Below are 27,603 nucleotides of genomic sequence, written 5' to 3'. Positions count from 1 at the left end.
AAGGCAAATTTAACAGGGGAGACGGGCCACAGGAATCAGGGGTCAAGGGAGAGTGAGGTGAGGACGGGCTCGAAGGGTCACGAGAGCTCAGCTCTGGCCGAGGGACGGGCGCTCCTCCCTGGAAAACGACACCCAGGCGGCTCTCGAGTCACGGGGAGGGCGCGCCGTGCGACCAGGGGCTCGGGGACAAGCGCGCGTGGGAGGCGGGAAGGGAGGGGCGGGAGTGGACAGGGGAGCCGGGTCCCAGCAGACAGGTGGGCGAGGAGCCACCGAGGCCCCGCCGGGCGCCCGCCGGCGCTGGACCGGGCCAGCCCACGCTGGGTCTTCACTTCTGCCTTTTGTAACCAGCGGTTCATTATTTGGGCAGAGCACGTTTTTAACCGATAGTTTGAGGATTGTTACTAATGCTTTACTAGAATGAAATAAGTATTTCTTTAAATGATTTTTAAAAGATGATACATCATTGGTTCACTTTAATCACATCAACGTTTCTCAGGTGTTGGCACTTTCCTACCTCCTGTCAAAGCAAGTAGGAGACAGAATTCTCAACGTGATTTACCTTCTCAGCAGACTTTGCAACACATCTGTTCCCCTAAGCAGGGACACCTGCAGGAGGGGACTCTGGGTCAGGTGAGGTGCAGCCTCGGGCCCCTCGATACAGAAGGGGGTTGGCATGGCTAAGCGCTGCAGGACGAGCAGGACTCGGTGAGGGAAAGGAGGGGGCGGAATCCCAAGGGAACGGGAAGGAGCCACATCCGAGCAGGTGCACAGCCCCCCCAGAAGAAAGCAGGCGATCACTGCCACCACCAAACTGGAGGGCCCAGGCCGGGTCACTCAGGATGGCCAGGTGGCTGCGAGCCCCCCCTACAGGAACTTCGGGTCCCAAAGGCACATTTTCGTTGATGTTACAAAGTAGCTTTTAATGAAGCTTATGACAGACAAAGGTGAGACCACGCTGATAAGCCCGCGATGAACGTGCGTCACCCTCTCTCAGCCTAAAGCCCCCATCTCTCCAGAAGCCGCCAGGACTCCTAAAGACGCAGCGTCTGGTGCAGCAGCTGCTGGAACCCGCCGGCCCATCAGGGGGATGCGAACACGCCGACGACGGGCTCGCTCACCCTCACAACCCGGGAGGTGGGCACCATCACTGCCCCACGACACAGTGGGGAGACTAAGGCCCCGGGAGACCGAGGAACCCGCCCAAGGGCTCACAGCAGGGGTGTGGGTCCAGGCTCCCACAGCCCCAGGCTGCCTGGCTGTGAGCCCTCCCTCCCTCCCAGCAGACCCAGGGCGGGGCACGGCGGGAAAATTCAGTCCCTGGAGCAGCCTCCTCAGACCAGCGGCCTCTCACCCCTGCCGCCATCCCCTCCTCCGAGCTCCAGCCCCTCTCCTTGCCTCGCACCCCTCACTGCAGAGCCAGAACCAAAAAAAAGACTCCAAGGAAGCATAACAAGAAAAATCAGGAAACTGGTCACAAAAATGATTTTCCAGAAAATCAATGCTATGTACTCCTGGCTCTAGAAACCACAGCTACAAGGCCGCAGTAAAAGCTGGACGGGGAGTTTGGGATCTGGGCTCAGCCTGCGGGATGCGGGACTTGGTTCAATCTCCCTGAGCTCCGGTCTGTAAAACTGGAGACAATAGCAGACTTAGAGGGCTTCTGAGACGAAGTGGAAGGGGTCCTGTGAGGCAGAGCACGGCCCCGGCAGGCGTCCTGCTCCAAGGCCAACCCCAAGGTGACCTCACTTCCAGCGACTCGCCCGAGGGGGGGTGGGGCACGGCTCTCAGGTGGACTCCGTCCGTGTAGAGACAAGGTGTCACCGTGTGCCGACACATGTAAGTGTCCGTCCCCCGTCACGGTTCCCTGTGAACTGAGAGCAGCCCAGGTGTGTCACCATGGATGCTGGAGACGGCTCCAGGGACCCCGCCCGGTACTCGCACCCTCGGCCAACCCTCCTCCAAGGGGGGGCTGCGCACGCGACCTGCCTCTGACAAGCAGGGTGGGCGGATGCAGTGGTGGCAGCGCTGCAGGGAGGCGACGGGAGCCCGAGCCCCCAGTCCTCGCTGGTGCCCCTGCTGGCACCCCTGCCCCTCTCTCCAGCTCTGACCCATGGAGAGGCCGCCACCCACAACCGCCAGTGCACTGCAGGCCTGGATTCGCGGCCCACAGACGCTGAGAGGTAACAGCACGTGTGGCCCGAGCAGCCGCACGAGGGTGATTCCTTACGCAGCAGCAGACAGCTAACACACCCCGACGGGTGCGAGCTCCTCCAGGAAGGGCGCCCAGCCCAGGCCCAGCCTGTACGCTCGGGGCTTCCAGAGGCTGGATTTGCTGCAGCCTCTGCCGAAAATGCCGGATTTTGAGGTGCTCCACCGAGAACCCTCTGTGAAGGTCCACATGTGTTCTTCACCAGCCCAGGCCCAGCGGTGGGCTCGGCCCCACGAGTGAGCACAGGAGAACCGAGGTAAGCTCCCGGCCTTCTTACTGGGAGCTGCGCTGGCCGAGTCACAGGGCTGCAGGGCAGTCAGGAGCGTGTGTGGCTCTGGCCCCGGTGCCGGCAGCGCAGGGCAGGGCGCTTGCTTATGGGTGTGGAGAGAACGAGGGGTGCTCGGGGCCAGGACTGGGCACAGCGAGGCGCAGCAGTGGGCAGGCTGCCTCCCCGTCTGGTCTGACACGGCAGCTGCCATCTGAGGCCGCTGAGTACCAGACGCTGCGTTTTAAAAACAGTGGTTTCAAGAGGAAAGGAGGTGGAGGCCAGAGAGCTTCCGACTCATGAGAACTGGCGTATTCTTCCTACAGCTGTTTCCACGATACAGGTCACTGCTGAACAAATCTGCCACTTGGTTTCACCCAGCAATGGCATTTTGAGTTTCTTTCTGTTGCAAGAACTCAACTCTGCCTTTGTATGTTAGCGAATGGGCATCTCAATAAAACTTTATTCGTAAAAGCTGGCACTGGCTGGGTTTGGCCGAGGGCTGGTTTGGAACCCTGCTCGACGAAGGCTTTCATGGTCAACCCACTGATTCCCCACATCTTTGAGCCCTGTGTCTCCATTCGGATGCCGATTCCGGAGGGGCCTTACTCTTTAAGAGACAGACAGCTGCCTCAGATGAAGTGGCCACACAGGTGTGTCCCGGGGCCCCTGACCAGACGTGCATTCCTGGAGAACCTTCTGGAAGCCTCTGTGCTGGCCTTCTCACCTGTAAAGGGGGGTTAACCTCAAGCCCTGCACTGCTTGGATGCGGCGAGTCTGTGAACCAAGACAAGGGAAGTGCCCGTGGGGCAGGGTCTCCCCCAAGTCCTGCTCCGGGCCTCTGCTCAGACCCCGGGGCGCTCCCGACAGCCCTTGGGGTGGAGCGTCAGGGTTGAAGAAAGACGAGGCCTGGAGTAGGTCCCGATGACACATGGGTCTGAATGGCGGCACCCAGGACGCAGGGTCTGGTCACCCTGCAAAGTCCAGCCCCACTCCTGTCCACCCTGAGCCCAGTAACACGCAGAAGGTCCCGCCCTACACAGCTGGACCTGGATGGCCTCGGCCCCTCCGAGGCCCCACGTGAGGTCATCTGCCCTCTGCCCAAGGGTGCCCTCCTCAAGGGTAGGACTGGGGTCTCCTCGCATTCAGGGGCCCAGCGGGCGCCAAGCAAGGGGAGGGGCTGCTCAGCGGAGAGGACTCAATCCCCGGCCAGCAGATACACCGCAGGGCTCTCTGGAGAGTCTGGCCAAGGACTCAGACTCCGGGTTGTGTGATGTTTGGGACTGCTTCCAAATAAAGCACTGGAGTATTCTCCATGACCTTCCTGCGTTGATGGAAATGAGACTATTAATAACGTCACTTACCCACCAACATTTCCTGGGCTCCCGTGTCTGCCAGGAAGGACAGTAACCCAGCATAGGAAGCCCGTGGGCGTGGGAGCATAGCCTGGGTTTGGGGGACCGGACGGCGCTCACTGTGCCCTGAACAACTCAGGGTGGGTCTGGAGAGTGGCCGGAGAAGATGCTGGGGGCAGGATGGGCAGGGCCGGAGGGGCCCATGGGCTGGTCTTGGGAACACATTTTCTTTTTCCCCACTCCAGCCATGAGGGGCACTGAGGGGTGGAAACAGAAAGTGATGGGATGAGATTCGGGGTCAGGAAGGATCACTTCAGTGGGGGTGTTTGGGATGGGGTGGAGATGGTGGCTCCAGAGGTTTCTATGAGTCCCTGCTGGAGGGGACTGGGGTTCAGCTCACACTTGTGGGGTGGTCCCTGACCCCCCGCCCCAGTGTTAATGAGGCCCTATCGGGGTGTCCCCTTCCCCCTCCCGCCCCTGCTCAGCACTGCCGCCCCCACCGTGCTTGCAGAGCGCTTTAAAACCAACACGGGTGCTTGGCCCGGCTGCCTCATTCCCCATGTGGGCCTCACTGAGCCGGCGTCCTCATTGTCCTGGGATGACGGGTGCAGGAGAGAGCCTGGAGGAGGCCAAAGGGGCCTGGACAGTGTCCTGTCATTCTCCCAAGCTCTGCATCTGCTCTCCCTCCTCTGCCCCGCTGCCCTGGGTCAGGCCCTGGGGACGCCCCCTGCCGGTGGCTCACAGAGTGTGTGCTGTGGGAGCAGGACCAGGGAGGCCGGGGCATCAGGGCAAAGCATCAGAGGAGGCAGCCTCACAGTCCCACCCCAGTGGCTGTGCCCACACGTGCCAGCCAGCACTGGGCAGGAGTGCTCCTGGCGGCGCAGGCAGGGCTCCACATCCCTATCTGCATGCAGCACTGCCGGCTGGCCTGCAGGCGACGCTGGCCGCCGGGACAGTAGGAACCTGCCTGCGGTTCCCATAGCTTCACGGCCTGGGTTCTACGAGGGCTTCCCTGCAGACCCCCAGGAACGGGGCCCCAGAGCTGCGGGAAGGGAAGCCTTGCTGGTTTCTCTCTGACGAGTGCCATTCACTCTGCATCCACTCATGGTCTCAGGGTGGCTCTGAAACCCTCTGCTTTCACTTGCGGCTCCAGGACCAGCCCGCTCATCACCGAGGCTGGGGGCCGGAGGGGCTAACGCTGCAGGCAGCTGGTTGATGGCGCTCATTCCAGCCAACGGCGGTTTAAACTTGGATACCTGCGGGACAGGAAGGCCCGCAGCCCCAAGCCAGCGTTCAGTTCTTTCGAAAACAGCAAACCAATAGTTTCAAGACATTTTTCTGTCTTCCAAAGCAATGCAAACACCAAAAGCAACCCAGATGCCACTCTGAAGGGACTGGAGGATCATAGATACTGAGCTCCTGTGTCTGCCTGTTTTCCCTTGGGGAAAGTCGTGGAGCCAAATGTCGATGTTTGGATGCTCCGCTGCTGAGCTGAACTCTCAGCAGTGTGTCTCGCTGGACACAGAACAGGTCCCGGCTCCCTCTGTCGGGGCCCGAGAAAGCGCTTCCTCCTGCTGGACCGCGTTTAGCGTGCCCCCGTGACTGGCGGACCTCAGCCCCGGACTCTGATCGGGGACGAGCTGTTGGACGACCTGGGCTCACAGAACAACCACAAGGAAACTGCGGGGAGTGACTGACAAACAATGAGCAGGACGTGCACCAAGGCACCCACCAATGCCAGCGAGAGACGCAGGAGGCAGGCCAGTCCCCGGGGAGGACGCACCTGCAGGGCGGAGACAGCGAGGGCTCCTGCGCCAGCTTAGAGTTGAACACACTTTCGTGAAAGTCCCAGCAGAATTAGCTTCTGTGAGAATTTGCCAAAATGAGTGTAATGTTCATAGAATGGCTGAGAAACTTCAGGGGAACAAATGGGATGAGCGTTACTAAGTACGGAGAATGTGTAATACAGGGATGTAAATGCGGGATCTGGTGGTCCCCGGGCGGCGGTAAAGACGGTGGTGGAACTCAGACCCGACTGCATACAGGAATTTAAAACATGATGAAGATCTATCACAAAGGAACAGTCAACCAGCAGATGACTTGGGAAGGGAACGTCTCTGGAAGCAATCTGTTCCGAAGGTCACTTTATAGCAGGTACCCAAATAAAGTCCAGATGGATTGGACAGTTTAAGGGAAAAAGTGAAACCATGAAAGTTCAGAAGATTCTGTACGAACCTTTGCTGGCTTCCTCAGGGGGAAGCAGAGGTGCAGCAGATCTGAGTTTAAAGCCAATAAAATTAGCGACTAACAAGAGAAAAGGGAAAACCAGGTGCCACAAACGGGACCAAGTGTGATGTCCCCAAGATCTAAGGAGGTCTTGTGGATCAAGTCAAAAATCCCTGAGAAAGATCATCGCGAACAATCACAGGCGTTTAACCACAGAGTAGTAACTTAAAAGCTCCTATGTTGAAACAAAAATGAGATAACTTTTCACCTAACACCTGAGGAAAGGTTTAAAAGTGGAGGGGAGAGGAAGACCCCGTGAGACCCACATTCTGGCCACTGCTGGGCAGGTGTCAGCGTGTGTAAGGTTTCCAGAAGTACAAAACGTTTACGTCCTTTGAACCAGGATTTCTGCCTCTGGCGTTGTAGCCTAAGGACAGCATCAGAGGGGTTATCAACGATTCATAACAGTGTCTGCCGTAGCTTCACTAACCACGGCGAAGCCCAGCCCAAGTGTCAGGTGGCGACTCCACAGCCGATGGTGTGCAGCACCGGTTCACGACAGAGCTGGTTTATGACGTTTCTCCGCCTCCTGGGACCTGTCCACCGGCCTCATCCACTGGACTGCCTGGCCTTGGCCCCTCACTCATGGCGGGGAGCCCCCCTGCCCTCTCTCACAGCCCCTCACACAAGCATGCGATGTGCCAGATACACACGTAACCAGGGTGAAACCACGAGTCTCAGCCCTCACTTTGAACCAGTTCACAACTCCCACCCCCGCCACTTCCAGTCCCAGGAGGAGACCACGGATGCCAGGATTGGTGACCCCAGACCTTGATGCAAAGGGCGAGTGTGGAGAAGCCCCCGGAGGCGGAGGCTGGGAGGCTGGCGGTACCCACACCCTCCCCACCCTTGGGTGAGACGGGTAGAGCTTTCTCTTCTTTCTGGGGGTTATAAAGGGCCCAGGAGGCGAGACGACGAGAGACCTGGCAGGGGTGAATCACTGTGGGGGTGATGTCACAGGAGGAGGTGGGGAGAAGGACTCTGTGGGGAGGGGAAGGGGCTACCAGCGTCCTGCGTCAGGGCCAGGGCCCCCCTGGGGCTCAGCCTCCGGTGAAAAATACCTGCTCCGTCCATGTGGACAGCAGCTCTACTCACAAAACCCGAAGGTGGAAACAACCCAAGTGTCCAGCAGGTGAACAGACAAAAGGAGGTGTCTGCACAGGGTGGGATGCTATCCCTCGGGGAGGAATGAAGTCTGACACCTGCCCCAGCACGGAGGGACCTCGGGAGCACCCCGGGTGAGAGAGGCCAACCACTAAAGGACAAACACGGTACCGTTCCACGTCCGTGAAGTGCCCAGAATAGGCCAATTGGTAGAGACAGTAAGTAAATGAGAAGCTGCAGGGGATGGGGAGTGGGGGCTGCTTCCAGGCGGGCACCTGTCCAGGGGGACAAGGGAGCCTCAGCTGCACACCCGAAAATGATGAGGACAGCGGATGTCATGTTGACTGTATTTCACACACCACAGGACAAACATCCAACCAAATCCAGAACCAGAGCCCAGAGCTGGCCACAAGCCCACAGTCGCCTGGTTGGCCGGACGCGGTCCCTCTGCCTACTTGGTCTCCCACCCAGGCACCAGCCCTTCTCCCTGGATGTCCGCCCTGGCCCCTGGGACTACCTCCCTGTCCAGCGTGCCCGGCCCCTGGATGCTGGCTCCCGACCCCGGAGCGCAGGCTAACGGGTGGGCAGTTCCCGCCTCGCGGATCCCATCGGCGTGACTGCCCCTACTGGTGACCAGCCAGGGCCCAGCGCAGCCGCTCTTACAGATGGTGCATGCTGCATCCCCTCCCCCTCCACGTTCCCCCTCTGCCTCCGGGGGCCCTCTGGCCAGGCCCAGCCCCTTCTGGAACACCAGGCCCCCACCCGCCTGCTCCAGGTGACCCACGCCCCGGGGCAGGTTCCTGTGTAAAGAGAGGCCAAGGTGACCCCCATTCCTCCCCTGATTCTCATTTGGTTTATCCTCGCCGATGTGAAAACACTGCCTGTTTCAGAGAAATCTTGCTAAGCTAGACGCTCACTGCTGCTGATTGGGTTATGCAAATAGCCTCTCCAAACTGCAAAAGGTCACCTGTGTGTTTCTGGCCCAGTGATCAGAACCTCCGTCCTCCTGTAAGCCTGGGTCTGTGTCCTCAGCGGACCTGAGCAGAAACCCAGGCTGATGGCCAGACACAGAGGATACCATGGTCAGCGGGGCAGGCGATGCCCTTGCTCCGAGGAGGCCAGGTGGGGCGGGGCGTGCAAAGGCACACTCTGACCTCAACATACACCACGACGTCTCCCTGTGAGCTAGCCCCGCAGAAGGGACGGTCCTTGAAGCAAACCCAGGGCACAAATAAGGATCCATGCGGCTTTCCGAGACCCGGGATGGAGCTGTTACAGGAGGTCAGGCTGACTCGGTGCTGAAGACGCTGCCCAGGCCCAGGCAGGGACGGCAGGTGACACAGTACGAGCACCCCCTTGTTCCCGCACACCCAGATTCCATGGGGGTGACAGCACCCACCCCCACCACCAAGTCCTGGTGAACACGCGGCTCCCGGCGTCACCCAGCCCGGTCTCAGCAACAAGACTGGATTGCTCTCTCCGGCCCTCGGGACACCCCAGCCCTCGGCCCCGCCCTCCGCCCAGCAGTGACCCAGAGCCCCTGCCCCACCGGCCACGTGCTCTTCGACGAGGGGGGCGGGGCGGCCACCTGGCACCGAAGCCTGGGGCTGTGGGGCGGAGCCGCCGGTGCTTACCAGCCTCGCCGACAAAGACCTCCAAGGGCGCGCTGGCCGGGCTCTCGCCGACGATGTTGTAGGCGGTCATGAGCACCTCGTAGCGCCGGTACTTCTTCAGATCTGCGGGGCGACAGTAGGGGTCAGCTGGCCCAGGGCTGCCACCCTCTCCTAGGAAGCTCCCTCCGGGAGCCACCCCGAGGGGACGCAGGGGGAAGTCGGCCAGGGGCCGGCCGCGCCCACGGCCACCTGCGGGGGCGACGCTGCGGGGCCTAGACCACCCTCTGCGCTCGGGGGAAGGGCGGCAGAAGTGCCTCGTCTCGGGGAAGGAAGCTGGATGACAGAACCCGGGCTGGGCTTGCCTTTTGGTTCAGAACCTTCCCTAGAAGTAAGGACACATGGACTAAGACCCTGGCATTTAAGCACAAATGTCGGCAAACCACGGCCTTTGAGCTTTAGGGCCGCGTCCCGGGAAGAAAGGGCGGGGGGTCCAGGCACATCGCCAGGGCGGGCCCAGCACCAGCGCCGGGCCGGTCGGCGTGGCGAGAGCAGCTGACCTTTAAGCCAAGACATTCTGGAAGGTTCTCCCAGCAGCGGGGCTCTCCCGAGGCCCTACGTGCGTCCTGCCACCATTGCTTCACGGAAAGGCGGGCGAGGCTCGCCCACGTGGCTGAGCTGTGCTGCCACACGAACAGCCTTGTTGGCACGGCCTCGGCGCCGGGACCCATGTGGCCGCGTGTCCTCCGAGGAGGAGGGCTGCCGGAGTCAGTGGAGGCCCACCCCGGGGGCACGGCCGCCCCTCCCCAGCCCTGTGCCTCAGGACCCCAGACTGGAAGGCCTGGACAGAGACCCCGGGAGGGAGCCCTCATCCCTGGGGCTGGGTTTGCGCTTAACCCTTCCCCCTGCTTCCCAGGGAGCTCAGGTCCGGGAGCAGCCGGCCCAGGAGGGACCAGCAGAAACGAGGATGTGCCAGGGGGTGAGGGGACAGGGGAGCAGGAGCCCGAGACCGTGACGAACGGAGAAAGCGGACGAAACAGCTCGGGTGAACTGCCCTGGCCGCCAGGCCCGGGGGCGGAGGGGACGAAACAGGATGGCGCTGGCAGCCCTGGCGAGTGCCTGCACCCAGCCCCCCACCATTTACCCACTTTCTAATCCAGCGACAGTCTCTGCACCGAACTGAACCGCCCTGGGGGCCCTTAGCCTTGCACTTGGTCGCTGAAACCCATCCCCAGCCAGGAATCCATGGGGGAGCAGCGTGGTTTGGTTGAAGATGAAGGGAGGACAGACGGATAAATAAACGGGGGGTGGGCACAGTGGGTGCCCTCGGGCCTGAGCAGGAAGGACGTCCCAACACCTGCTGCAGCAGGGTGGTCCTTGAAGTGAAATGAGCCAGACACAGAGAGACAAACTGTGAGGTCCACTTGTGTGGGGTCCCTGGAGGGGTCAAACCCACAGGGACAGACAGCAGAGGCTGGGGGCCCAGGGCTGGCGGAGGGGGACTCAGTGTTTTGAGGGGCAGAGTCTCCGTCTGGGAAGATGGGAACACTCTGGAGGTGGACGGGGCTGACGGCTGCACGACACTGTGAACGTGCTTGGCGCCCCTTGACGCACACTGACGACTGGTTAAGATGGTAAATGTCACATCTGTTTTACCACAACAGAAGAACGGGCTACAAAAATAAGCCGGAGGGGCCCGAGGGGAGACCTGCCTAGCGTGACCTTCCTTCTGCCCCAAACTCGAGGCCCCGCTGGGGGTGAATGCCCCCCACCCCTGTTTCTGGAAGTTCTTTCTTAGCTCCATGGTGGTTCTGGCATGTTGTGGAGCAGCGTTTGAGAGGGGGGTTCCACAAGTCAGAGCCATTAATCTAAGCCGGTTTTCACTGGGCCCACTGCGAGGCCAGGGCGCTGGCCCGGCCCGTTCCCGGCCAGGCGGCTCCGGTGGACGGCGCTGCACTTACGTGTTAATTCGTACATCGTTAACGTGGAGCTGCTGTTCACGGTCTTGAAGCTGCTCTGGGCTGTCAGGGGCAAGCAGAGCAGAAAGGCGGTCAGCACGCAGAGCACGGTTATAGCAATGACGCGCCGCAGAAACGAGGGCGCCGCTCCACGGCCCACGCGGCGGCCACCACATGCCACTCCCGGAGCTGCGCCAGCCTGGCATCCCGGCCCGCGAGTGGAGGGCGAGTGCTCACCCTCCGTTTAAACGGATGGAATTAGTATCTGGCACCATGTGGCATAAAGCAGCACCGGAGAAGGCAGGAGACTGGCTTCTCCAGGGGCAACGCCTTCGCAGGTGCGGCTCTCAGCCTACCTGTGCTCACGTAAGAGCAGAAGAGGTGGGCGAACCACAGCCAGAGAGCTCTGGTGACAGCTGGACCGAGCCAACCACACCCTCTTATTTCACTGATGTGATTTTGCTACAAAGCCCAGGGAGACACTCCCTGTCTGGCCATTGGGAAGGGACACCGGGGTTACGCCAAGAGAAGGCAACAACGGAGCCGTGCCCTCCTCCTGGTGTGGGGCTGGGCCAGTGCCAAGATGCAGCCTGGAGGCCCCAAAGGGGGACGGGAGTGAACACAAGGAGGCGCCCCTCTGCACGTGTGACCCTCATGGAGACACGAGGACTGGGGCTCCCAAGGCCCCCGAGCAGGCCGGGGACAGAGCCTCCTAATGTGATGGGAGGTGGTGGCCTCCCTGGCCCCTCCCACCTGGACCCCAGCCCCTCCCACCCGGACCGCAGCACGCAGGTGTCAAGGAGCCGAAGTATTTTCTCTGACACCGTTTGCGGGACCCAGGGAAGGAGACGCCGCCTAGCCTCCTCCCGAGCGAGGAGGAGGGCCGAGCGGCAGCCTGCCCGCAAGCTCCAGGAGCTGCCTCGACCAGAGGCTGTCGGAAGGACCGTCAGAGCCTGAGCCAGGAGGCGGCTGCCCCCAGGCCCCGGGGAACGGAGTCAGGGTGGTGCGGGGGAGCTCCCTGCCGACCTGCACCTGTCCGGAGCCGGGGCGGGGGGGCTCACCTGTGAGCTCGGCCCGCAGCGCGGAGGGGCTTTTGAGCGTCTTGGCCTCGGAGGCTGCGGCCGCCTCGTACTCCAGCTCCCGGTAGTAGATCCTGTAGCCCTGCAGGAGGCCGTTCAGGCTCTCGTCCCGCGGGGGCTGCAAAGACACCACAGTCAGGGGGCCCCGCTGCAGGTGCGGCCAACTATGTCGGAGGAAGTGGCTGATTCAGACCCAGGGCTCTCAGTCGTTTACGAGAAAATAGACAAGAGTCCCACGGACGGAGAGGAAGGCAGGGACTCGGGTACAGAGCCAGGCTGCAGGGCCACCTCCTCAGAGCCAAGCTCCCTGGTGCCTGCATGTGGGGACACAGGCATCCCATCCCCGTCCAGCCCAAAGACCCGCGCCCCAGGGCCGAGGCTGGAGGCCTGGCCCAGGCCACAGCAGGGCGAGGAAGGGCCCGTTCCCGGGAAACCCGGAAGCCTCGGGACAGCGCACGCGGCCTGGTTCTGCATCGCCCACCGGCCAGCCCACTCATCCCTTCAGCCCCTGTCCCTCCATCCCCCCAGGCCCCTCACTGACCCCTCCACCGGCCAGGTCACCCCACCCTGCCCGACTTAGATGCGGGGCTGGGGCCCGTGGCCCGCCCTCCCCGGCGGTGGGTCAGGTGCTCAGTTGACTCTAGAACCCCACGGAACACGGGTGACGGGGAGCTTGGAGAGAGGCTCAGACAGGGCGAGAAGAGGAGCCGGGCGTGCGGGACTCGGGCGGGACCTGAGCAAACCACAGACACGGGGGCGGCAGCTCGTCAGGCAGGCCCGGCCTCTTCTTTTCCTCCAGCTGGTTTCTTCCCATAAGTAAGTTTGGGGAGGGCGTTTCCATCAAGGTGCGCCATCTGTCACTAGGAGAAAGGCTGTCCCGTTCCACACGGAATCCCAGTAAGGCCACAGAGCTGACCCGGGTGCTGGGGCTCCAGGCGCTGGTCTCTCCTCTGGGATCCTCAGGGAAGGAGGATCAACCTCCCAAACTGTGACCAAGATGGACGAAGAGCATGCCCATGACCCCTGGGGGGGTCGCGAAGCCTTGCCCGGGGACAGGGACACAGGCTGGATCCCGTGACCCACATCACCACTGTCCGAGTGGCGCCCCTCAGTGCACACTGCCCTGGTCCCTCAGTGGTGGCCACAGCTCTGTGCAGCAAAGCCCCGCCACTGAACGGTGTCCCCCAGAAGATACGCTGACATCCTAACCCTGGTACCTGTGGATGTGACTGTATCTGGAAACGGGCTCCTTGCAGAGTCTAGTCAAGTCAGGAGGAGGTCCCTCAGGAGTCGGGAGGGCCCTGAGGCAGTGACCGTGTCCTCTTTGGAGGGCAACTTCATTTTCTTTATCAAAGTCTTTAATGCACTTGCCTTTTAATCCAGCAATGACACATCTAGAAAGCTACCCTACGTAAACGATCGCACGTGAGCCATCCTGCGTCCTACAGACACAGCCGGGGCTCCCGAGACCGCGAAACGCCAAAACTAATCACCTCTGGGTCTTTTCAGTGACACAGATGCCATTAGGATGATGACAGAGCTGCCTTCATGCTTGAAGGGCACTGACAGCAAATTGCCTGCAAACATAATCGCAGACTTTGGACTCATGAACACCAGTCAGATTCTACGACAGTTAATTCACACGGGGACCTAAATGTTCAACATCACGGATCCGTGAGGACAACGTGAGCTTTAAGACGCAACAGAGAATCTAGCAATGATTTGTCAGATGCCGAGATTATAAAAGGATCCAAATATTCTTACAAGATGAGGGAACTCTGGACACAGGGGCACATGGGGAGAAGGTCACATGAAGGAACGGCAGAGGCTGGAGGGACGGGTCAACAAGTCAAGGAGCGCCAAGGAGCGCCAAGGAGCGCCGCGGCCGCCAGAAGCTGGGGAAAGGCAGGGAGGGGCCTTCCTTGTGTCTTCAGAGTCAGTTGGCGCCTTGATCTTGGACTTCCCGCCTTCAGAGCTGGGAGAGAATAAACCTGTGGTTCTAAGCGGCCCAGTTTGTGGTGACCTGTCACCGCCGGACGGTCCAGGACGCTGACTCACTCTGCCATCCCAGCTCTCTCTCTTCAGTTCTCAGCACCCAGACTCAGGCACACGTGGGTGTGGCTGTTCAGAGAGGTCCGTTCTCTTTGAATTGTTGCTACTCACAACCCAAAAAGTCAGGAAGCAAACAGATGTGGACACTGCAGGACCCCTTGCTCTCCAAACTGTCCAACAGAAGAGCCCATCAGCCAGGAGGCGGGAGCGCTGCCGTGGGCCGTGCGCCCTCACACGTCCCGGGGCAGCGCCCGTGCCGTGGTCACGGTGTTTCCAACAACGCGAGCTGCCCGCATGCGAGCCGCATCCGGGGCACAGCAGTGAGGGCTGCCGCGGCCCCTGACCTCCCAGGACACTTCCCGAGGCCCGTGTGATGCCCCCGCCCCTGCCACGAGAAGCATGGGGCACACGTCATCTCCCCACGGGACATAGACCAGTGCGCCTGGAGAACTGGGGCAGACTGGCCATGTCCACATGTGTCCCTCTTGTCACAGGAGCCCAGCAAATCCACATCAGAGGGCATTCCTCTTGGCCAGGGGCATCAGACCCCAGCGTGTGAGTGCAGGGGCAGAGAGCCACCCAGGACGGCCAGGTCTGAGTCGCTGATGGCCCCCACAGCATGTCACAGGTGCCGGGCCAGCCTCTGCCCACTGGGGCCAGCTCCCCACGCTCCCGGGCACTGGGATGCCTCGGCTGCAGACCCTCCCGCGGGTGCAGGGAGAGCTGTGTCTGGGGGCAGGACTGTTACCTGGGACAAGCGGTTCTTTGCCCCCTACCCCAGGCTTTCTTAGCTGCCACTGCAGCACAGACAACCCCAGGGGGTGGCACTGTCTCTAGTCCTTTCCATTTTGGCTCCAGCTACCTTTGCAGAACCCAGGGGCTCCTTCTGGACTCAGAGCATCCAGTTAAACCTGAATCTCAAAAATCACCATCAGTCTGGCACATTAACTGGGCACGGGCATGCCTCGCTTTACTGCGCTTCCAGATGCTGCGTTTTCACAAACTGAAGGTCCGCGGCAGCCCTGCCTCCAGCAAGCCTGTCAGTGCCGTTCTCCTCACAGCATTTGCTCACGTTGTGTCTCCGTGTCACGTCTTGGTAATTCGCACATTCAAAGCTTCTCCTTATTGTGTTTGTTATGGTGATCTGTGATCTGTGATCTGTGATGTCACTACTGTGACTCTCTGAAGGCTCAGGTTTATGGTTAGCATTTTCTAGCGATTAAGGAATTTTCATTAAAGTGGATACATTGTTTCTTGGGACACACCACTGCACCTTAATAGACCACAGTAATGTGTAAACATAACTTTAATTCACTGAGAAATCAAAAAAGCCATGTGGCTCGCTCTACTGCCAGGTTCTCCTTGCTGTGGGCTGGAACTGGACCCCCAGCGTTTCTGAGGTATGACCGTCAACCACGCTCCCTCCCTGTTTCCTGAGTGCCTGCCACCTGCCACCCACAGGTCGCCGCACTGTCACAGAGCTGCTGACACAAAAGGGAAGGTGGGCCTCGCAGACCAGGGTGCAGCCGGGATGGGGGTGGGTGCGGGCAGGTGACCGGCAGAGCACGCGGGGCCCCGGGACCTGGCACGTTCTTCCAGTCCCCAGAGTCTGAACCATGACTGTGACCACTTTCTCCAGCAGAGCCCTCCACCCTCCTGCCCAACAGGTCCCCAGACTGACCAGTGAGCTGGGAACTCGGGGGCTGAGTGGCTTCAGGAAGGGAGGGGAGAACACGTGTGAAGCCGGGAGGCCTGGCTGGGGCGGGGGTGCTGGGGAGGCAGGAGGCTCTCTTCCGTGTGGTTTTCATTTTATTCCATTTTGCCCTTTTCTGATGGACAAAGCCTGAGTGTTGGAGATGCTGGGCAGTCCCTGCGAGGGTCCACTGCCCGGTGTCCTGGGCGGGCCATCCGGTCACTTCCTCCCCAGCCCGCCGGCCTCTGGGCCCCGGTCCCCAGCGGTGCCCGGCCTCCACGGCGGCACGGTGTCAGGGCCTTCGCTTCCACCGGGATGTTGCTGACATGGTCTGTTTTCAGACCCGTCCCTTTAGAGTTCATGGAACTGTTTTCAGACGGGCGTTTAGGGCTTTTCTCCTGAACCGCCCTCCCCTGTTTGACAGTTGCTTCCACGTGGTAAAGGTAGATGTCACTCAGCACTTACTACTAACTGGAGGGAGAGGCAGGGTGGGAGCTGGTGACCCAGACGGAGACAGAACTCGTGTGTGTGTGTGTGTGTGTGTGTGTGTGTGTGGCGGGGGACACAATGCGCTCGCAGCCGCGTCTGCTCACAAGGACAGGCTGCCACCTCAGCTCCAGTCCTGGTTTACAGCTATAGCTACAGCTGAGACAAAACCCTTATCCCGGCGGGCACCCTTCAAACGGCCGCCACAGCATTGCAGCAGAAAGTGATTTCACTCCCACAGTGGGTGGAAAAGCTGGAGGAGTCTACGTGCAAGCCCTGAGCGCTGCCTGCACAGGGAAGGCGCTCATCTCGCGCCCGGGCAGCCAGACCCACACCCACAGCTGAGACACGGGTCTGCTGGACTCCAGCGCCGTCCCAGGGACCCGCCTGCTTCCCGCGGACCGTGCCAGCGGAAGATGGGAAACGGAAGTGCCTGAGACCTCAAACTTCCCCTGTGGATGATTCCCACCTCCCACCAGAGGCCCTGATGGAAGCCTGGGGTGCAGAGGCCTAACGGGCCTCGGATCAGCGATCTTGCAGCGACCTCAGGGGTCACCATCGACCTCCTGTTTTCACAGAGGACGAGCCGGGGGCCAGAGAGGCCTCTGGGGTTCAGAGTCACGCCACAGCACGCTGGGGTCTGCAGACCAGGGCTGGCCCCTGGCGCTCCTGGGGCAGAGAGGCACTCGGGCTGCGGCTCCCCGAGGCAGCGGGTGGAGGCCCCGGCTGATGTGTCCTGGGTTCCCATCCAGTCCCGAGCGCTCCAGTGAGGCCAGAAACTGCAAAATATCACTGTGGTGAATTCTCAGTTCACCAGGAGGACATTTGGAAATGTCTTTTGATCACCTTCAAAGGTTCCCATTACCTCTGAGAAGCTGTCCCTTAGCGACGAGAAGAGGCGAGCGGCCCAGGATGACTCGGTCGCCTCTCGAAGGAGACTCTGCCCTCTGAACTGAAGCCCCGTCGGCCCAGACCCCGTGCCCCATGCTGGGACGCGTGGCGGGTCATGCTAGGTCGCCCACGTGGCGTTGCCACTTTCACACCTCAAACCTGTTAGATTCCACGTGACTCCACCTCGCACTTCCCCGTGCCACCAACTTGCAGGGGAAGCGGGGCAGCAGGAACGTGCGCGAGTCTGTGGTCACCGCCCAGCCGTTTAGGGGGCATGTTGCTTTTTCCAGCTCTCAGCCCTGTCTCCTGGCTCCAGCGTCCTTCCCGGTTACCTTCAAGCCACCCCTCGGCCCGGCCCCAGCGCGGGGCGTCCAGCACGCTCTGCCTCCCGGGCCTGCAGGCTAAGGCACTGCCACCCCAGGACCGTCCCCTCCTGGGCCCTGAGGAGTGTTCCACTGGGGACAAGTTCCCGAGAGCCTCCTCCGGGTTTCCTGGCGTCCCTGCCCCTTTACGTGCCTCCCTCTCTCCCTGTGCCAGCCCAGCCACTGGCCGAGAAAGGCCCTCTCCCCTCTCCACAGCCACATCCAGGCCACCATTCACCCTCGGTTTCCTGCTCCGCCTGGGACCTCCAAAACCGTCTCCTTCCTCCTCTGATTCTGGACATGACGCTGACGTTGTCTGGACGACACCACGACCCTGGAGGAGACCCTCATGCCCACACAGACCACTCTCAGGAGCCCCAGCCCGCAGCGGTCACTCCGAGGCAGCCCTCAGCTCGCCGTGGCTCTGAACCCGGACCACAGCGCCCGCCCTCCCCACGGCCCGCTGGCTGTGGGCACCGCCCCCGCCCCCGAGAGCAGCCCCATCCTGGACTTAGGAACATCCCTGTTGGCCAGAAGCTGGGACCGGGCTCTCATCACTGCCCTGGGCCCCCACCCATCAGTCTGTGTGCTGGCCTGGCGCAGCTCCACCCGGCTCCTGCAACCAGCCTGCAGGCCGGCCGGACGCCCTCCCCAGCTCCCAGCAGCGCCCCTTGACTGGGCAGCCTTCCTTGGTTGGTTCGGCCCCTCTGTTATTTCCGGCCCCAGTGCACCTTGCTATTAGCAGAAGTGACCTGGAACTGGAAATAAGGCCAAGAGAGGGCCGCGTGTCCCTTCGCGCCCTGTCAGAGCACTGCCGTCGGCCCGCGGGTGCTTGATTATTTAGGACACGGTGCCTTGGTTGGACTGGAGACTTGGAATTGACAGAAGACACATGTGATTCTGTTGATATTCTGTCTGGTTGCAAATAATTTCTGTAGAAATGACAGTCCTGTAGGACGTGAGCCAGTCTTGCCCTGGGAGCCTTGCCCCGTGTGTGCCGTCCCCTGGCCTGGCACGGGCAGCCCCTCTGGTGCTCTGGGCGCCCTCCTTGCCCACCTGCAGGTCCCTCCTAATTCTGGTTGTCACGAAGGTCATGCTTGTCCCATTGTGGATGTTACACTGGACACCACCTCCCCGCACGGTGTGCCAACCCGCCCGGGGTGTCCCCTCTGTCCCCTCTCACCCCTGACACGGGGCCCAGCAGGTGCCAGCCGACCACACTGTGCAAAGTTGGGGTTTTACAAAAGCTGGTGGGAGTCCCAGGCCTTACCTGCCACTGGATCAGCACAGACGAGGTGGTGTGTGGGGTCACGGAGATAAAATTTGGAGGCTCTCCCGGAACTGAAATCCAAGGAAGAAGAAAGCAAGGCTTAGATGGTCCTGCTGCGCTGGACCGCTGGCCGGGCCAGCTCTGTCGAGGTCCCAGTGAGGAGGCCCAGGCCCAGTGCCCCAGAGCCTGGGGAGCTGACAAGCCAGCCTCTGGCCCCTCTGTCTTCCCTGGGGACGCCCTTCTCCCACCGGCCAGCCAGTGACCAGCAGAGAAGGGACTCAATCCTAGGAGGGTGACCACATCATGTCCCCGACCTTACCCTCCCTGACAGACCCCACAAGACAACAGGGTGTCTGGGTCTCTCCACGGGGAGCCGCTCATGCCAGCGGAGGTGCCCAGAGAGCCCCTGCAGGTCCCAGTCTCCTCCGGGGCCACCCCCTGCCCCCCAGAGGATGAGGAACATCATTTTGGGGGTATTCAGAGCGACTTCTGAACAGGACAAATAATCAAGCCAGGCCACCGTGCTCTTGGATTTCAACACTGGTGTGACTGTCAGGAAAGGAGGCGGACTTTCTGTGGCTGGAGGGACATCTGCCTTGGTCTGGGTCTCGGTGGTGGCTCTGCTCTGCAGCAAATAAGGGTCCCCAGAACCCCTTAGCTGGTCCTTCAGGTCACCCGAGGCCTCAGATTGGAGTAGTTACCCCCCCCCAGGTTATAGAAAGAGCTGAGCCGAAGAAGGAAGGTCCGGGGGGAGCCGGCGGAGGTGCGCTGGTTTGAAAACACTTCCACTGCAGCGGTAGCTGGGGAAAGTGCCTGGGGGTGTTCTGGGGTTATTGTAAAGCACTGGCAGGCCAGCTGAGAGTGCGGGCTTGGAGCTGGGGACCAGGGCCGCAGCATCTGCCCCGCAGTTGCAGGCATGTCCATTCCGAGCACCTGCCTGTCCCGTCTGCTGGATGCACTGGGGGACGCTGTCTCCCAGGTCCCTCTGGGCCTGGCCAGGTCCTCACACAAACTCACAGTGGGTCCGCAGGCCCAGTTCCTCTAAGCAGGACAGAGCGGGTGACAAGCCACCTGCTGCTCTTAGTGGGTCTCACCTCCACACTTCACTGGGCTTCTGTCACATGGCAAATGAGGATGGCTCGTGGATGAGAAAAATGGGGAAAACCTCTTAGAACCCAGCTACCCCAGGACATTTCTTTTTAATGACCTTATTAATCGTTCACCTTCTGGGATGCTAATGGATCGTAGGGGTTTGGAAGCCAATCCAAGAAATCTCCTGGAAGTCCTGGTGTGCGGCCGTGGCCGTGCAGGAGTGCCTTGAGATGTGTGTTGCCACTTGACCTCCACGGCCCACGGCCACCCCCAACCCTGCTCCCTTGAGTGATGCTTTCCCGGCTCAAGACGGGAGTGGGGCCTGGCTCTCAGAGCCAATGTTGGGGGTACAAAGGCAGCAGCGGGAAGGGGGCTGCACCCATCTGCCGACCGGGGCCCCACTGCTCACCGTCTTGCAGTGTGGTCACAGCCTCTGTCTCCACACTGAAGTCACTATCCCCAATGTCATTGGTGGCCTTCAGGCGCAGCTTGTAGGAGGTGAAGGGCCTCAGCCTGAAACAGGGAAGAGAGGAGTGACTGAGGAGAGTCCCCTGCCTGGCCTGGGGGCCCGGGTGAGAGCTGCCCGCCCCGAGCCCCGGCGGCAGCGAGGGGCAGGACATCCTGGGCTGGGGGCTGAATCACTCCCGGGCCCCAGCTTCCTGGCCAGTCTAGGGAGACAGGAGCCCCTGGGGGGGAGGGGAGCGCAGAACTTCCAGGCCGGGGGAAGGAGATTCTGCTGCGGGCTCCCGGGAAAGGAACCGGCACCGCCTGTAATTGAAGACACGCGTGCGCAGCAAGTCACTGCTCTCCGAGGAGCTCGGAGGACTTCTCAGGAGGAGCTAATCACACCAGCCCTCGTGGGAATCTGGGGCGCGGTGAGTGCCCACCTCGCTCACCTCTCCGTTCACCCCCAAGCACTTCTTCGTGGAGGAGGGTGCGGGCTGGGGGCCTGGCTCCAAGGTCCACCCCTGCCCCTGCTCACTGAGCCGGATGTGGTGCCAAGCACCTGGCAAGCACGACCCCATTTCACCCACACGATAGCCTTGTGGGGTCGAGTCATTATTATTCACATTTCATGGATGGGGAGACAGAGGCCCGGCCTCTGCCGAAGGACTGGTCAGTGGCTGGGTGGGGACTGGAACAGGGGTACTGCCTTGCTGCAACCTTTGCCTGCCACATTAAATAAGACCAAGCAATGTCGGTCATCTGTGTGAAAAAATGTCCCCCCTCAGCCCACTGATGAGATTTTAGGGACACTAACAGCACCCCCCGATCCTGGCACTTCTTGTGCCACGACTTCAGCCAGCCTGCCTGCCTGCCTTCCATCCACCCATCTACCCCTCCATCCACCCATCCACCTGTCCGTCCATCCATCCACCCGTCCATCCATCCATCCATCTATCCACCTGTCCATCCATCCAGACACCCTGTATTTATTGGGTCTTGTGTGCCACGCTGATGACTAAGACTTCAGACAAACTCTTCCGTGTGGACGACGCCCAGATCTTCACCAGTGGCACCGTCCCTCACGCACCCTTGTTCAGCCCTGAGCTGGCCAGCTGCTTGGGGCCGCCCATATGTTTCACTGCGAGTGGAGCAGACAAGGAAACTGCATGCTGTCTCTTCCCTCCTGTAGCGGCTGTGTCTCAGGCACCGGCTCAGCCATCCTCTCCATTTCCCAGACCAGAAGAGCCGAGGTCACACCAGACGCTCCCTCCCCCGGCCCTCAGGTCCTGCCGGTCTAAGCAAAGCCCTCACCGCCACACGCATTTAGCAGGCAAATCTGTGCTCTGCTGCCTCGGATGCGTCCCCTGATGTCACGGCCGCACCTGTCACCTCCACAGCCACTGTGCTGTGAGGTGGGGGTGTGGGCAGGACATGGCTTGTGGTTCAACGTTCCTCCCACAGGGTTATAAATGGAAGGAGCTCCACAGAGCCCTTCGTCCATTTGGTTACAATAATCAAATATACGAGCCCTGAACATTGTAGAAGCCACCCACTGCTGCTTCTACATATTGACGTATCTTTAAGACACTGAAAATATTTATTGAGAACTCATTATCTGCATCACAAAGAATATGGAACCCATGCATAATATCTATGGCCGAATTTACCCTATCTTTAGTGTGGCTTTATTTTTAAAGACACAGAAGAAAGTTTAAAAGAAATAATCCAGTGGAGGCAAGCACATGTTGACTCCAACAGAATCCCTGCTGTTTCACCTGGTGACTCCCTTTGGGCCCCTGTTTTGGGGCCCTTAGCACCTGCCACAGAGGGACTTTCAGAGGAACAGCAGGGCCCACAATTGCTGGGCACCAACCATCACCTGAGCTCACGCCAGCGCCGTTCTATCCGAAGTCACGCCCAGAATACACACGTGGCTCTGTGCTCTGAGCCCCTGCCTTCTAAAACTGAACGGCATCTCTCTGGCATGCACCCACCAGCCAGAAGCCGACAATGCCGAGATACGCCCCTCAAGCCCGACCCCTCCCCCCGCGCTGGGTCCACACGCACCACTAGATTTAGATGGTTAAACTTTCCTTTTTTAAACTTTTGTTTCAACGTCTATGTTTTTTGGCCACTGGCAGATTTCATGCAACTGGCAAAAGCAAAATGTCAAAAGAATGTTTAAAAAAAAAAAAAAGGAAACCGTAGCTGTCAGGATTGTTAAGCAGGGAGGGAGGCTGTGTGCTGGCAGCGTATAAAATACTGCTTTCCCGGAATTCTGCCCGTGACGCGTCCTCTGTAGATGGGCAGGAAGCGTGTGCCCTGGTCCTGGAAATTAAGTCTCTCCTATCAAATCAGACTGTCTGTCCTGAGTCATGGACCCTCCTTTCCATCGTGAGGTCCCGAGCGCAGTCGGTCTGCGTGACTTCAGGAGGCCCCAGCACAGGAATGGCAGCTGGATTGTATTTATTTTTTTCTTTCTTTCAGCCGGTTACACAAAGAGGTAAAAAAGAAGTTATTTCTATCCACGGGCACATGCGAATTAAGCTGAGCACCAGCGCACCAGACTGTGGTTTGCTAAGCGAGCAGGGCCCGCCCGGCCGAGCTCCCTGGACCCTTGGGGGGCGCCAGGACAATCGCGGGCCCCGGGGGGTGGCGTCGGCAGGGTGGCGGCTGTGTCCCGTGGGTTCTATGGCTGTCATTCAAAGGGGTGCTGGCGGGGTCCTGGGCGGGGGTGGGGTCTGACTCTTGGATTGCCTTATTACTCGGCTGCCAGTTCGCGGCTGTCAGTACCTGAGGAAAATCTTCGACGCAGACCTGAAAGGAACAGGATCACGTACCTGCCCCGTCTTCCAGGAAAGAGAAACCCAGGCTTCCAGGGGACTCCTCCAGGCCCCATGGCCACCAAGAGGCGGCCACACTGCTGAGAGCCTGGTGTGTGGAGGGTAACGCGTTTTTCCACCACATCACAGTTGTGCTAGTTTGTGTCCAAGGAGCTCTGAGCTACAGGCCCAGGGAAGGCGAGAACCACAAGGCTCTGAGGGACCCTCTCCTCCTGTGGAGAAGTGGGGGTGCAGCGGGAGTGTGGCCACGTCGTTGCCTCAGCTCCCTCAGCTGCAAGACGGGGGACGATGAAGGCTGGTCTGTGTCTCCCCACGGCCGCTGTGCGGGGCCACATGGGGACACGGCCCTGGGGACGACGGGCGCTGTGCAGCGTGGAGACGGCGAGGACGGTGGCGGTGACAGCAGTGACGGTAATGATGGCTGGGCAGGCTGCAGGCAAGTTACTGACTTCTCACCCTGCTTCTCAGCCGCGGGATGGGAGGACGACGTCCCTCCCTCCAGACTGTCGAGGGGACTCGTGAGCTGAAGGATGTGAAATGACTCTGCACGGCGCCGGCAGGTGCCTGCTCTGAGCGGTGAGAGGCGCCCTGGCCCACCTAGGAAACCAAGGGCTCAGCCTCCGACGAGTTCCTGGAGAGGGTTCTAGAACCCACAGAGACAGGGGACTCACTGCTGGCAGCTCCCCCCCATCCCTGGAGCGTGAGCCTAACGGAGGGTGGCGAAAACAGGGTTGGGGGAGTACAGTGAGGACGCCAGGGCGGCCCCCCTCACAGGCCGGGGCTGCCGTTGGGCAGCCGTGAGGACGCAGGGCCTGGGGTCGCTGCGTAGGGCCGCCCGTCTACACTGTTCCACCTGCAGGCTTCTGACAGGCGACCTAACCCCTCTCAGCCCTGGTCTCCTCCACCAGAAAGCGGCTGGGCGGTGAGAAGAGGCCTGGAGGACACGGCGTGGGGGGTCCAGCCTGGCGGCCCCTCCGTCCCACCCAGTGGCGCCCTAAGCAGCTGGTTCAGGGGACACTCTCCTACCCCCATCAGCCATCCTGAGCGCTGACAGCTCCGCGGGGCAGCTGTCTGCCTTGCTGAGTAGGAGCCCCGCTCAAAGAAAGGCCGTCTTTCCGGCCGGTGACATGGTGACACAGTGACACAGTGACATCGGTGGGCTGGGCCGCTCCTCCCCCACGCCTCTCCCCCCTCCATCTGCCCCTTGGGGATGAAGGTGCCACAGCCCACACTTCCAGGCTTACAGTCCCCACTGCCGGTTCACCCCTGTGGCCTGGCATGGGCAAACCACCCGTTCAGGGAGGGGATGCTCGGAAGGGCAGGTGGGGAAGAGGCCTGCGGGGACTGGGAAGTGGCTGCACAAGGCAGGAGTCCTGGGTCCCGGCACCGGGGGGCAGCGACTAGAAGAAGAGACGTGGGGTCTCAGCTTCTCTTTGCACCACAGATTCCTTACTCGGTGAGGGGGAGGAGGGGCCAGCTGGAGGAGGGCGGGAGGGTCCTCCTGGCCCTCTGCCTACCTTTCGACGACACAGGCCGTGGCTTCGTGGCTGATGGACGAGGAATAGGTCTGCCACTCTCCCCGGGGCAGCTCGCGCAGCTGCACAGTGAAGTACCGGATGGGGGAGGCCCCGTCGCTGCCTGGGACCCACTGCAGCCGCAGGCTGCGGGCCGTCACTTCCGCCTGGGGCACCAGGAGCTCCCTGGGGGGTGCCGGCCGCTCTGCAACCGAAAGAAGACAGCTCAGGGACACGTGTGAGGCCGCCTGTCCCCAGAAGGCCCCCGGTGAGGCTAAGCGGGGCGCACTGCGGCCGCCCACGAGGGCTGGCGGCGTGGATTAGCTGATCTGGAGGCGATTCCTGGCTTCAGGGGATGGGAGGGTCTCCGACAGCTGACTCTGGCCGGGGCCCAGCTTGGATCTGATTGGAGACCCTGCTTGTTCCATCCTCAGAGCAGAAACAGACAAACACACAGACAGGGGGTGAATTGACACATGCTCCCCAACGGCACGTGGTCACTCCCAGGCATCTCTGAGTGACCCCTGGGCTCCCCGAGCACCTCCAAGTTCCTCTGGACTCAACTCAATCCTTCTTTCTGATTTTGGGGTCAGTGCATCTTTAATGCTGGTTCCCTCTCCCTGGAAGTCAACGTGGGCTGAGACCTTACAGGCGTGTGGGACGGGGCTGCCTGGGGGCCTGCAGGGCGGGGGACTGGGCTGCAGGGAGCAGCATAGGACCTGGCTTCTGAGTGTGGGTAACTGGCCCATCACCCCATCTCCTCACCCCATTGATTTCACTAGAGGAAGCCCACAGAGGGAGAGTCGTTGTTTAATTGTTTATCATGAAGAGTATTGATTCTGATCAGGACGCATGGGGTGTAATAGAGCAGCAGCTGACTGTCGGGCTTCGAGGGGCCCTAGGATCTGCCTTAATCAGCATCCTTTCCTGCAGCACGCACTCTGGCCCCAGGGTCTCCTCTTTCCCTGAGGAGCAGCCCCAGTCCTGCCTCCCTTCAAAGGCCCCTCTCCCGGACCTACTGGCCAAGCTATCCTGGGCTCTCTCCTCCTGAGCCATCTGGACTGAGGACCTGCAGGCCCTGGTGGTGCCAGTGGTCCTGGGCACGGGACGGGGTGCAGGGCAGGGGACGAGGGTGCTTCCTCAAGGGAGTTCATGTCAATACTGGATTTAACTTAAGTCACATCAAATCTTTAGCAAGTCTGTCTCTTTCTCCTCCTTCAGAAGGGCCTGCAACAACTCTGAGAAAGAAAGCAAGAAGCAAAGCCTGCAGCTCTGGGTGACCTGAGCGGGACACTCAGAGCCCTGGCTGCTCCCTCAACACCAAAAGTGCTGGCCTGGCCGTGTCCTCAGGGGAGGAGGAGCCAGCGGGGAGCTCTGGCATCACTGGTGACCTCCAAGCTTCCTCTGTCCCTCCAACTCATAATAGAGAAGATGAAAGTTGTGAGAAGGGGAGGAGGAGGAGGGAGATGGGCAGGGGGAGAAGGGAGGGGGAAGAGGGAGGAGGAGGGGGAGGGGAAGAGGAGGAGGAGGGAGATGGGCAGGGGGAGAAGGGAGGGGGAAGAGGGAGGAGGAGGGAGATGGGCAGGGGGAGAAGGGAGGGGGAAGAGGGAGGGGGAGGGGGGGGAGGAGGGAGATGGGTAGGGGGAGAAGGGAGGGGGAAGAGGGAGGAGGAGGGGGAGGGGCAGAGGAGGAGGAGGGAGAGGAGGAGGAGGAGGGAGATGGGCGGGGGGGAAGGGAAGGGGAAGAGGGAGGGGGAGGGGAGGAGGAGGGAGATGGGCAGGGGGAGAAGGGAGGGGGAAGAGGGAGGGGGAGGGGGAGGGGAAGAGGAGGAGGAGGGAGGGGAGGAGGGAGGGAGAGGACCACACAGTTGGAGCCCCAGCCGCTTGTGTAAGAGACCCAGGGCTGTGCCCCTGGAGGAAGGAGCCGGCTGAGAGCAGCCAGCAGCAGACAGCTCGGAAGGTCGGCCGGGCAGCCTATGGAGGTGGAGGCCCCACAGCTGTGAGTCCTGGGCAGGGAGCAGCATCCTCTTCTGCAGAATCGGGGCTCACCTCCCGTCTCTCCCCAGGCTTTGGGAGGATTAACTAGATAAGGTACCCCACTCAGCTCGGCTGGCGCTTGGGGCAGAGGAGGTGCCCTGAGAAACAGCGCCCCCTGGAGCTGGAGGGTAGAAACCACGGCTGCTGAGACGTGCCTGAGGCGGGCCACAGCTCGGGCGTCACAGGCCAGGCACCCGCTGTCAGGGAGCTTGCCCTCAAACGGGGTGACGGCGCAGCCCTGGGCCAGTTACAAGGCCTCTCTGAGCTGCATGTCTTTCTTCCAACCTAGAAGCGCAGGCCCGTGTGTCCAGCTCCAGACACGGCTCAGCGGGCATTCAACAACCGCTCAGTGCCCAAGCCGCCCACCAGAAGGCCACGGGGCCTGACCCAGGACCCCGCGGGCTGCCAGCCCAGCCCAGCCCCTCCTCCTCCACTGGGGGACAGGCACGCAGGGCCCCAGGGTCTCACCTCTCTTCTCAGTGGTGATGACAGTGGCCTCCAGGGGCTCCCCCCAGCCCTGTCTGGTCTTGGCCGACAGCCTGAAGAGGTAGGCAGACTCGGGGGCCAGCTCGGTGGCCGTGAACTGCCTCACGGTGGCGCCGACCTCCACGGTGGTGAAGGTGTTGGGGCTGCTGCTGGCCAGGCGGTAGGCGATCTGGTACCCTGAGGGGGCATGAGGGTACTGGTCAGCTGTACTTTTGCCCACAGGGGAGCCCCACAGTCCCACCACCCACGAACCCCCCACAGAGCCCTGTGTTTCCATTTCCTTCTCCGGGTCCAGCGCCAGAGGCAGACCAGGGCCACAGGGAGGGAAGCTGCAGCTGGCGAGGAAGGGAGGGCCTCCGAGTGCTAGTGCCCTGACACCCGGTCCCGCTCCGCCCTCTGTGGAGCTGGCCATGGAGACAGCCATCTTCACTGCGGCCTCCGGTGCCCAGTGGGCCCAGGGAGCCGCGGATGCTCCCGACGGGGCAGCGCAGAGGCCGTGGCCCCCTCTGCCTTCTGGCCCCCCACCCCCAAGGGTGTCCTTGCCTGGAGTGCCCCCTGCTAGGAG

At 61.1% G+C, this 27,603-nt stretch overlaps 1 protein-coding gene across 5 annotated transcripts in view; it reads right to left on the bottom strand.

The window, feature by feature from the left end:
• The window catches only part of SDK1 (sidekick cell adhesion molecule 1), a 718,389-nt gene that overhangs the window by 40,755 nt on the left and 650,031 nt on the right, over positions 1 to 27,603 (bottom strand). For all 5 annotated transcript variants that reach the window (XM_032459946.1, XM_032459947.1, XM_032459948.1 and 2 more), the window contains 7 exons: positions 27,021 to 27,215; positions 24,520 to 24,721; positions 20,122 to 20,225; positions 18,621 to 18,691; positions 11,849 to 11,984; positions 10,791 to 10,850; positions 8,854 to 8,955 (listed from right to left, as the gene is read on the bottom strand). In XM_032459946.1, the coding sequence (XP_032315837.1) occupies positions 8,854 to 8,955; positions 10,791 to 10,850; positions 11,849 to 11,984; positions 18,621 to 18,691; positions 20,122 to 20,225; positions 24,520 to 24,721; positions 27,021 to 27,215 (870 nt within the window). The remainder of the gene's footprint in view (positions 1 to 8,853; positions 8,956 to 10,790; positions 10,851 to 11,848; positions 11,985 to 18,620; positions 18,692 to 20,121; positions 20,226 to 24,519; positions 24,722 to 27,020; positions 27,216 to 27,603) is intronic.

Source organism: Camelus ferus, chromosome 18 (genome assembly GCF_009834535.1).
Source record: "Camelus ferus isolate YT-003-E chromosome 18, BCGSAC_Cfer_1.0, whole genome shotgun sequence".
NCBI lineage: Eukaryota > Metazoa > Chordata > Mammalia > Artiodactyla > Camelidae > Camelus > Camelus ferus.
Note: the sequence above shows the minus strand (reverse complement) of the source record. Positions and strands in the feature narration are given on the sequence as shown.